This window comes from Pecten maximus, chromosome 8, assembly GCF_902652985.1.
Source record: "Pecten maximus chromosome 8, xPecMax1.1, whole genome shotgun sequence".
Classification (NCBI taxonomy): Eukaryota; Metazoa; Mollusca; class Bivalvia; order Pectinida; family Pectinidae; genus Pecten; species Pecten maximus.
Window position 1 is genome coordinate 17,302,013 of NC_047022.1, and position 12,049 is coordinate 17,314,061.

Here is a 12,049-nt window from a genome sequence, read left to right on the forward strand (position 1 = left end):
TCTACACAGTTTTCATATATATGCATTTGTCTTTAACCACAGCTAGGCGCCAGCATCTGGCTGGTAGTTATAGGGAAAATACTGTCTTTAACCACAACTAGGCGCCTGCATCTGGCTAGTAGTTATAGGGGAAATACTGTATGTAGTAGGAGTAGGGGCTAATATCTTTACTATAGATACTAGCCAGATACAGATACGGACGCCTGTGCTTAACAAAGAAGGATATTGCGTTTTTGTAAACGTCATTAAGACATTTGTCATGGCACGTCCATCGTCAGCTCTTCCGTCAATTTAATTGGTCTAAAGTCGACCCTTGTCCCAGTATACAATACTTTCGATTTAATTCCTATCTTATAAGGAGCAAAGACAATCAAAATATGATGGTGTGTGACAATCAATATCCTGGATTTTCATTCTCGAAAATTGTATTTACTTTAAAAAGGCTATAGTTGCGTTAAATTTGTGGTGAATGATGAAGAATTCCATTTTTAAACCTCACTTGAATTGGCATACTATATATACACTGTAGCTTTGATTCAGCTTAATTCTTAGATAGATTAAGGATTAATCCGTGATGTCTGTCGTGTTTCTTGATAAACCACATCGCTTTGTATATGATTCCTGTGAATTACTTTCCCAGTACACTTTGGTTCAGAAAAAGTGCAGAAAATTGAGTGGAGGGGCTGACAGCTGGACAGACAGGCGGACGAGGAGGAAACCTATATTTCCCCTGGTTTTACTTAAAATGTTAATATTGTAGTTATTACATGTACATGAAAGCAGGAACCTGGATGCACTAACCCATTTTTCAAGCAAGAAGATGGAAGAAACGGGTGTACATTTTGATGATGGTGGGCTATTCAAATCGCCCTGCGTCCGTGGTCCGTCCGTCCGTAAACAATTCTTGTCATCGCTATTTCTGAGAAAGAACTGAATGGATCTTTCTCATATTTCATATTTAGGTTGCCCTTGGTCCTTAGTTATGCATATTGCATTTTGGGACCAATCGGAAAACAACATGGCCGACAGGCAGCCATCTTGGATTTTGACATTTGAAGTTTGTTATCGCTATTTCTCAGAAAGTACTGAAGCGATCTTTCTCAAATTTCATATGTAGGTTCCCTTTGGTCTGTAGTTATGCATATTGCATTTTGGGGCCGATCGGGAAACAACATGGCCGACAGACAGCCATCTTTGGTTTTGACAATTGAAGTTTGTTATCGCAATTTCTCAGAAAGTACTGAAGGGATCTTTCTCAAATTTCATATGTAGGTTGCCCTTGGTCCCTTGTTATGCATATTGTATTTTGAGACCGATCGGAAAACAACATGGCCGACAGGCAGCCATCTTGGATTTTGACAATGGAAGTTTGTTATTGCTATTTCTCAGAAAGTACTGAAGGGATTTTTTTTTTCAAATTTCATATGTAGGTTCCCCTTGGTCCCTTGTTATGTATAGTGCATTTTGGGACCAATCGAATAATAACATGGCCGACAGGCAGCCATCTTGGATTTTGACAATTGAAGATTGTTATCGCTATTTCTCAGAAAGAACAGAAGGGATCTTTCTGAAATTTGATATATAGATTGCCCTTGGTTCCTAGTTATACATATTTCATTTTGGGACCAGTCAGATAACAACATGGCCAACAGACAGCCATCTTGGATTTTGACAACTGAAGTTATCACTATTTTACAGAAGGTACTGAAGGGATCTTTCTCAAATTTCATATGTAGGTTCCCTTGGTCTGTTGTATTGCATTTTTGGACCAATCTGAAAACATTGTCGACAGACCGCCATTAGTGCTAAATCTCAAATTTCATATACAAGTTCCGCTTGTTTGAACAGTACTGGAGGGATGTTTCTTAATTTACACAGATTAGTAAGAAAAATAGAGAAAAGATCAATCTGACATGGAACCTATAAAGATCATTCAATGGTGGGCGCCAAGATCCCTCTGGGATCTCTTGTTGTATATACTAATGGACCATGGATGATACCAGGGTGTCAAGTTTGATAAATCAAGTTATTTAGACATACTTGGGTATATGTAAAAAAAATCGTTTTTGTGAAATAGTTATTTTTAGTTTCATATTTACCGTGCTAATTACCTTTATATATTTGATATAAAATATGATCAATTTGGTCACTGGAGTACTGGGTGTAGATTTATAATTATAATACATTTCATGTCGTGTACTGCAGACTTGTTCAGGTTTCATTTTGATCTACTTGCATTCCTCAAAATTTTTGATTATTGATAATTAATTATTGATTAGTTTTGGCTAAACAAAAGATACATGTATATTTTTAGGTGTGAAAAGGTCTGGATATGAAATGTTCAAATATATAAAAGGAAAAATGAAGGGACAAAAAAATATCATTTTATTTCATTTATTTTCATATTCATCATCTCATATTGAAATATTGTAAAGTTGGAAAGAAATTTTAGAAATTTAAAACTTAACACTTTTTCTGTCTGTATAAATAAACAACTTTCCTGAGCACAAACTAAAAGTGTAAGAAATTGCAACCATTTAAAGTTGTCTTACATTGTAAGTACATGTACAAACTAGTATATGCTCACAGGAATCTGTCACTAATCCCCAACCCTACAATCTGTAGGTGTATTCAAGTCTATCATGTAAAAGTTATGTTCAATCATATTGTGTGGCCATGTCATGAAAAACCATAAGACACACCTTCAAAAACATTATTATGTTATCACAATTCAATGACAAAAATTTTTTTATTTAGTTGTAATAAGCTTTTGATATAGGAATATAATCCGAGATTTTTTGTTTATTTTCTCATAAATATTAACTCTCCATTAATATAATCTTAAACATTACTTGTTTTTTTTTAACAGGTCTCTATAACCTAAAGTCACAAACCCTCACATTATATTGAAATAATTTGATAAAAACCTGAACATATTGACCATGGGGTAGAGAGCTTATGACAAATTCCTTTGTATATATGCTAATTCATGTATTGAATATAATCATCACATACCATGCCACATTTTGACTTCAAAATAAGAAAGACATTTTGGCACATGTACACATACCACATTATTCAGCAGTTATAAACTGCAAAAATTAAACCTCAAACAAAGTTACAATATCTCGGGGCAATTGAGTTTTATGAAATGGGGATCAATGATGTCAGAGCTTCTGAAGTCCGAATTAAGATTGATCATAACTTATAACCATCCACATATACCAGAATACTTATCTCTGATATAATTTGTTATCGTAGAATCAGCATTTATCCAGTCAATTTACTCCTGTAATATTCTCAGGAGCGTTTTTCAATGGCTGAGCCTCGAGTCAGAAATTGATTGTAATGTCATTATATGGACAATAACAATACTTCATGATTTGAAAATGGTGCAGCAAAATGGCCACCTTCATGTCATTTTGACATACACCTCTTGAATTCAAAACCTATCAAAATAAAATTTTCTGGCAGATGTGATAAAAATTACCATATCTTGAAATTTGTTTTCATTTCATTTGAGATTTTATGAGACTTGTCTCAAAATTTTAATATTTTTCTCACTAAAACTCACAAAAATAGATATCTTAATACCTGTTTTATAAAATCTCATATGAAATAAAATCTTGTTACAGATATCATATCACAGATTACTTAAGAGGATGTATTAAGATGTACAATAAATCTCAGAAATCCAGAATCAAAAATCAATTTGTATTTTGAGTAGAATTGCATTCTTGCAGAATTTGTACATTAAATTCTGAGAATTTGTATTGGAGCTGTCCCTTTAACCTTCTAAAAATAGAAATAAAAAAGGACCCTCTTATTTTCATGACGTCCATTCGAGCTATACACAGAGTTCCATTAACTGAAAAGACCACTATATATGTATTGATATTGAACATAAATTCTGTGTACAGAACACACTTTCTAATGATTTAACTAGAAATGTCTGAGCAAAATGAAAGGTCAAGTTCCTTAAATCGCACCCAATATTTTGTCATTTAGAGTGTTCGCTCTATCAAGAGATCTACATTTTTCTCTTCTTTTTCTTCTCTGATATCCTATCTCTATCTCTCTTTCTCTCTCTCTCTTTTTGAAATTCCCACTGGAGTCAGACAAGGCTTCCCAAATTTTGTCCTACCGTTTTTGTAAAATTTTAATTACGGGAGATTATCAATTTCACTTAACCAAATCAAAACTTAACCTGCATATTGTCATTACACAACTTCTTACAAATACAGTTCTATATCTGTATCCCAAAGCGTCAATGAGTGGAAACAAAACTATGACAAACAACAGTCAAGGCTAACACTACATGCCCTCGGCTGTAAAACGGGGAAGGCATTAAAAGTAATTAATGTTTCTAATTATAAACAAAGAGAAATCAAGAGTCATGGTAATATCCAAAGATGGCATTAATATCAATCTACAGATTGTATAAAAGGAGGCCTCAAAAGGGTCAAGATACAAAAAAATAAAGGCCACATTAAAATTCAATAATCAATTCATGTATGTATTCGAATTCCTTAAGTTGTTGGGATATAGGTACCATTGTATTGTAAGTCTGTACGTTTGTTTTTAGTTGTATCACAGCATACTCACAAGGTAAACAAATTATATTAAAATACATTATCATCTAATCATCACATTATTCACCAATTACACCCATGCTATATTTTTGTTAATTAATTTTAATGTATTATAGCCCATTGTGACATTCAAAGTGGCTATGAAATGTCAGTCTGTTCAGACTACATCACATATAGAGACCTATCACTATCAGATAGAGCCTGCAGTGTCACTTCAAAAATTGACACAGAAAAGCTGGTTTTGTGCAATATATATGTTTTTGCAAAGTCATTTTGATTATTTAATTAAGATTATCTTAAAAGTAAAAAAATTGAAACTTTTGATTAATCACTTGTTTCATTATTCTCATGAAATGGAAGTTCTTAACCCATATCAAATAATTAAAAAAAAAAATTGGTGTTTCTATATCAATAACATACGGTAGTTACATGTATTTGATGATTAAAATATAATCCATGTACCCCGGTAAGCTTGTGTTCAGTGTTCTTTTGTAGAATCAATCTGTAGCTAAATTAGTTTCCAGATCCTGGCTGGTAGATAATCGAGCCTGTTCCATTTCTCTTTTCTTAGCAAGTTCTCGTGTTTGATACGTCTCTGTGTCGCCTAGCGTCTCAAACTTATCAAACTTTACGTCTGACCTTAATAGAAAGTACATCACAGGAAAAACCACTAAAAACACTATTACAAGTTCTGTCCCAGTTTCCCCCGTGTCTCTCTTCTGTTTCACTTCCTGTCTTCCTACGTTAGCGTGGAATTCATCGAACTTTTTCCTTTCAGCATTCTTTTTCGCAAACACTTCTGAATAGTGAGTACTGAAAAAAAAATTCCAATTTATACATATAGTTCTTGTGACCTGACATGGAAATTATAAGGTAAATATAGTATGATCCTATGTAATAGGAGATGAAAAATACAACGACCTGACCGGGACTTGAACCTGGGACCTCCAACTCTAGACAGGTTTCTATCAAAACAATACATTTATTTAAATTTGGTTTATTTTGTTTAACATCCTATTAACAGCTATGTGCCAGGTTTTGGAGGTGGAGGGAAGCCGGAGTACCTGGAGAAAAACCCCTGGCCTACAGTCAGTGTACCAGCCAACTGTCCCACGTGGGTTTCAAACTTGTGACCCAGAAGAGGAGGACTAGTGATAAAGGGTCCAGACACCTTTACCACTCGGCCACCGCAGCTTCACACAGTTTCAATGTGATCTTTGAACATTTCAATCTTTCTGTTATTATTGACATTAGCAGCAATGTTGCTGTTTATCTGGCTTTGTTATAGCAATGTCCGTTCTATAACCCTTAGCTTGGGGGCATTTACATAATGTTTTATGAGAAAACTTCTAAATTGCAGTGCCAGGGCCAACACTGGGTAAAAACTTGGTTTCACCAAAAATGATTTGCATACATGTACAATGTCAGAAAGCTGAGTGCATTGCAAATCTCTTTTTATTTCCATTCTAAAGAATTAGAATTAATGCAAATGTTTTAATCCAATAAATTCAAAATAACTTTTGAAATACAGTTAAGGTTGTTTTTTTTTCCGAATATTATAAGGGTACATTATTCAAATATTTATGCATTTATTTAACAAAAATAAAGAGATACAAAAGTATAACATCTAAACATTTAACCCCAAAAATTATTCATCTAGAAGCAATGCATTTTAGTAGAAAGGGTGATTTTGTCTTTTATTTAAAATGTTCATTATTGTTATATACTTATTCTGAAATTAGTATATATAAAATAAAAAGTAAAAGGAAATGATACATATATACAGAGACATATATACGTATATATATGTCTCTGATATATAATTATAACAACATAATTAATGGTTGTGATAAAATATAACTGACCTTGTCCACTTATCAAAATCAAAGATTGATGTTCTACCGCGCATAGGAGGGCCATCATATTTTTTGAAACCCTTTCTGTATGACTTCCATCCATCAGGGTGTCCGGTGTTTCTGAAGTCTTCTTCCACCAATCCTTTATCGTAAAGTCTCCGTGATTCTGGTCTTCCCAAAATTTCATATGCTTCCGATACTTCTGCAAATTTTTCAGCAGCATCTTCACTTTTATTGATGTCAGGATGATATTTTTTCGATAGTCTAAAGTATGCTCCTTTAATTTGAACACCTGTTGCCTTTTGTGACAATTCCAGAACTTCATAAAGATCTTTATCATATTTAGATTTTTTCCTTGGGCCTCGGCGACTGTAACCTCGGTTTATTTTCTGTTGGATAACCATGTTCACTGGAGCGAGAATTAACGGCTGATGCGCTTTCGATAATGTTTTCTGGGCACACAAACACATCTGTCCTTGTAAATGTCTTGTTAAATATCTATACATTTGAGGTCAGAGAAGACTTTTGCACAAACGCGTTTGTTTAGCAACCTTAGCCTGCTGTAATCCAAACACTAACAGACGTGTACCGTTGCTTCATGTGAATTTTCCAAAAAAAGTACTGTAATTTCTGTCATTGACAAACATCTGGCAAGAATGCTTGTTTGTGAAACTTGAGACAGCACAATCTTCGAATAATTCACGGTTAAAAATATAAGACTTCACAACTAAATCTTTTAACCGAGTTTCACCTTGTATTCGTCCGTCTGCATACGATCGCTGTCATCCAGACGTTTAGCATACGTAACACTAAATGCAGCCAATACTTACCTAAACAGAATTTCCAACAACAAGAAAAAAACGTGTTTATGAACTACCACGTGTTATAGTCTACTGCAGTATATGAAACCGCCATTAACGCGTTTATTAACTAGAATTAAGTTAGTTTAAACAATATTTATTTGAGAATAAGTAATACAATACAATAAATCAAAAGTATACAAGAGGATTTGGTAACAAGCTTAGAGCTTATGTAAAACCATCTCCTTATTAATTATAGACATAGATATAAAGTAGAGTGATCATGGGAATGCTGATGTTAAACAATAATGTTACTGTCCGAGTACTGTTCCTGTTTTCATTATTACATATAAAATAATTATACAACAAGTATAAGAGACTAATGTAGTAAAGTTACATTACAGCAGGGACGTATAATAAGATATATGTCCCTGATTATAGGTACAATGTATTTTACATATGAGAAAACGACTGATCCAAGTAAATACTATGTAATCACTTAAGGACTTTGTAAGCTTTGACTTAGCATAACTATATATATTTTTTTTTGTAAGACATAAAAGTACACATGTTCGAGTGATGCGATACATACATACATACATGCATACATACATACATTATGATCCGAGTAGATACTATGTAATCACGGAAGTACTTTTTAAGATTTGACTTAGCATAACTACAGGCATATATATTGTAAGACATAAGGATTAGTTATACATCAAAACACCATTAACGTGTTAATTAACTAAAATTATACATTGTGACAATATTAACGCGTAAATTTTATAATTTATTAAAACGTGCTAAACTTTCTCAAACTTTAAACAACTACAGTACATGGTAAATCATAGTTATGTAGCGGGACTACACTGGGTCGATCATCGGTGACCAGGTAGCTCAATTGGTTGAGCATCCGGCTAGTGTTCGGAGGTCTCGGGTTCGAACCCCGGTCTGGCCGCTACATTTTCTCCTCTCCTGTTACAAAATTGGCGCCCAACTAAAAAACCCACGGTCGTGGTATAAGGGTCTCGTGTGTCTTCGAGGGCGTTTACACCTAAACGTGTTTCATTCCTATTGTTTTAAATTTATAGGACTATCTAGCTATATAATAGGCCCATATTGATTAAAACGAAAAAGTTGTGTTGCATTAGTATGGAGGTAACCCCACAATAAGGTAATTTCCCTAAACTAGTTTAAATTCGCTTTATGGTAAAAATAAAACAACACAATAAAAAAGTAATTCAATTGAAAGGACCTCAACTAAATAACCTGTGAATTTTGAATTCCTCTCTCATATGTTCTTCACCGACAGGTTAAAATATGGAACATTGTTTTCAGTTTTTGGGAACATATTAATAAGAGCGCAGCTCATCGCGCCCGAAGGGCGCGAGAGCGAAGCTCTCTTTAAGACAACACGTGTGTAAGCTATATTTCCAATCAATTCTATACCCCTTCAACTTTGAAATCGTGTCCCGCGGGAAAAGTCTCGCACCTCCAGTAGAGGCGGCCATGTTTGAAATCTCGTTCCCTACACGACGAGATCTAAATGATTTCTCTCTCTCGTCGAAATAAGTAACTGAAAGATAGTTCAAATCACTTAAATGTTACCATTTCTATTTTTCTTTTGTCTGACGAGGTAAATGTATTTTGCGAATTCGATTGACTTGAGATCATGATTTCGTTGGTTACCTAAATCGGAACCTTCCCACGTTCGGTGCTGATCAATTGGATCCGAGAGTAGAATAAGAGTATATTTTGCTGCATATGTGCATGATATAGAACAGTTTTTAATTGTATTATCATTGGATAACCACATTATAAGCTCAACTTTCCAGGTTACAACCGAAAACCCTGAAATATTATTGAGTTGAACATCCCATTCAGAATGGTGCTGTCGTTAAGCGTGACGTCATAAGAATTCAACGTCAAAGATTATGCCACGGATTCCCGCACTTTCTCAGCGCATATATTTTAAGAGTTTTTCGTCTTCCAGATGTCTGAAATATGTGATATTTTACAGGAAACAATTCAATATCTTCTGTATTTTCTTAGTGGGTATAGACTGTATCAACTGCAGTAGTTGCTGTAAATTTGTGTCATAAAATGTTATCAAAACTTGTATTCAAATAATAAAATACAGTTCATAATTTAAAAAATCTTACTGTGTCGATCTCTTTACACCTTGAACTTAAATTACTGGATATTATGATTAACAAGGCATCGTAAAAAAGAAATGATAAGTTACCATTGTACAATGTACAGTGTGTATCAAAGCATTTATGTGAATGAGGAGTTTCCATTCTGTTTGTATTGGTCTAACTTTCCAAAATCTATGAGATGTTCAATTACAAACTTCCACATTATAGTTCTCATTGTATAAGTATACAGTGAGGACGTTAAGTATACCAAACATTCACAGGAGAAAACAGACTTTGTAATTTGGTTCTTTATGTGGAAAATGAAGCCCACTCACCTTCAGATTTAAATAAAAACATACATGTTTATAATATGTCTCAAATAATAGTTTAAGCGAGTGATTTTGCTTCTTGTTACTACAACCATTGACTTTGATATACATACTAGAGTTCTAATATATGTCCGTGCTTCAATAAAAACAAAATCAATACCAAGCCCCAACACGTGCATAAAATGAAAGATATAGATAAACGTCGCAAGTTTTAATTGTAAGTAGTTTATAGTGATACGATTGCCTTCTAGCATCGCGTTAGTCCCCTTTAGCTCAGTCGGTAAAGCAGCTGTACAGTAAAGCCGGGGGTCGCGGTTCGATGTCGGTGGAGACACATTACTTGCTTTTCTGTTACATCGGGTAACCACTCCAAGTGCAAGCTATATGAAAATGAGAGGCTTCGTTGGGGTTAAAACCTGGGTTAATGTGTGTTCGGGATGAACACGTTTGAAAAGTGAGTAGTGAGGCAGGTTTTAATTTTAAATTGTGTACATCATGAGTGATTTCTATTGAGGGATTTCCCTTTAACTCAGTCGGTAGAGCGTAGGACCAGTAGGCAGAGAGTCGCAGGTTCGATCCCCCGTGGAGACAATATATTCGCTTTCCCGTTTTTATGAACATCTTGTTGTATCGTCTGCCATTTTACGTTAAATTGTTAGGCTAGTAGCATATGAAATGTGGCAGTAGAATAGTGTGCCATTATTCAGTGCACATGTCATCACGGACGGGTACGATCTTTTTGAATCCGGCAAAGTAAAGACAATGACAGTCACATCGGGACAAACAGTAAGAATTTCAGGTGATATACGTATAGATGTAATACATTGTTATTTTTACAAGGTGTTTACATGTTGTTGTTTTTTTAATGGGGGGGGGGGGGGGGGGGGGGGGGGGGGGTGTATAATTTACAGTCTATATGACATTGTATTGGATTAGGACTTAATATTTGCCTAGTTTGTAGCATATTTTGCAGACGCGTTGTGTCATTTTTTAAGTTAACATCCTCCCTCCCCCCCCCCCCCCCCCCCCCCCAAAAAATAAATAAAAGAAAATATGGTACATCTTCTTAGACTGTCCCTGTGTTTCCTTCTTGATTAACAGTGATCATGAGTGAGTCAGGTGATTATAGCTGCGCTCTTCTAAGGCTTTGCCTTCATTCATATTAAGAGCGCAGCTCATCGCGCCCGAAGGGCGCGAGAGCGAAGCTCTCTTTAAGACAACACGTGTATAAGCTATATTTCCAATCAATTCTATACCCCTTCAACTTTGAAATCGTGTCCCGCGGGAAAAGTCTCGCACCTCCAGTAGAGGCAGCCATGTTTGAAATCTCGTTCCCTACACGACGAGATCTAAATGATTTCTTTCTCTCGTCGAAACAAACAACTGAAAGATAGTTCAAATCACTTAAAAGTTACCATTTCTAATTTTCTTTTGTCTGACGAGGTAAATATATTTTGCGAATTTGATTGACTTGAGATCATGATTTCGTTGGTTACCTAAATCGGAACCTTCCCAGTTTCGGTGCTGATCAAATTGGATGCGATAGTAGAATAAGAGGTTTGCTGCATGTGTGCATGATATAGAACAGTTTTTAATTGTATTATCATTGGATAACAGCATTATAAGCTCAACTTTCCAGGTTACAACCGAAAACCCTGAAATATTACTGAGTTGAACACCCCATTCAAAATGGTGCTGTCGTTAAGCGTGACGTCATAAGAATTCGACGTCAAAGATTATGCCACAGATTCCCGCGCTTTCTCAGTGCATATATTTTAAGAGTTTTTCGTCTTCCAGATGTCTGTGAAATATGTGATATTTTACAGGAAACAATTCAATATCTTCTGTATTTTCTTAGTGGGTATAGACTGTATTAACTGCTATTTTTTTTTGTCGTACAATTTTATCAAAATTTGTATTAAAATAATAAAATACAGTTCAGAATTTAAAAAAATCTTACCGTGTCGATCTCTTTACACCTTGAACTTAAATTACTGGATATTATGATTAACAAGGCATCGTGAAAAAGAAAGGATAAGTTATCATAGTATAATGTACAGTGTGTATCAAAGCATTTATGTGAATGAGGAGATTCCATTCTGTTTGTATTAGTCTAACTTTCCAAAATCTATGTGATGTTCATTTACAAACTTCCACATTAGTTCTCCTTGTATAAGTATACAGTGAGGACGTTAAGTATACCAAACATTCACAGGAGAAAACAGACTTTGTAATTTGGTTCTTTATGTGGAAAATGAAGCCCTTTTTCATAACTTATCCAATATGCACTCACCTTCAAATTTAAATAAAAACATACATGTTTATAATATA

At 34.6% G+C, this 12,049-nt stretch overlaps 1 protein-coding gene across 1 annotated transcript; it reads right to left on the reverse strand.

Moving 5' to 3' along the window:
* Positions 1-3,583: 3,583 nt before the first annotated feature.
* Positions 3,584-7,253, reverse strand: LOC117333020 (dnaJ homolog subfamily C member 30, mitochondrial-like). The gene is made up of 2 exons (XM_033892133.1): positions 6,458-7,253; positions 3,584-5,405 (listed from the first exon to the last, which is right to left on the reverse strand). The coding sequence occupies exons 1-2, from the start codon at positions 6,952-6,954 to the stop codon at positions 5,090-5,092; spliced, it is 813 nt and encodes a 270-aa protein (XP_033748024.1). The 5' UTR covers positions 6,955-7,253; the 3' UTR covers positions 3,584-5,089.
* Between the last annotated feature and the right edge of the window lie 4,796 nt (positions 7,254-12,049).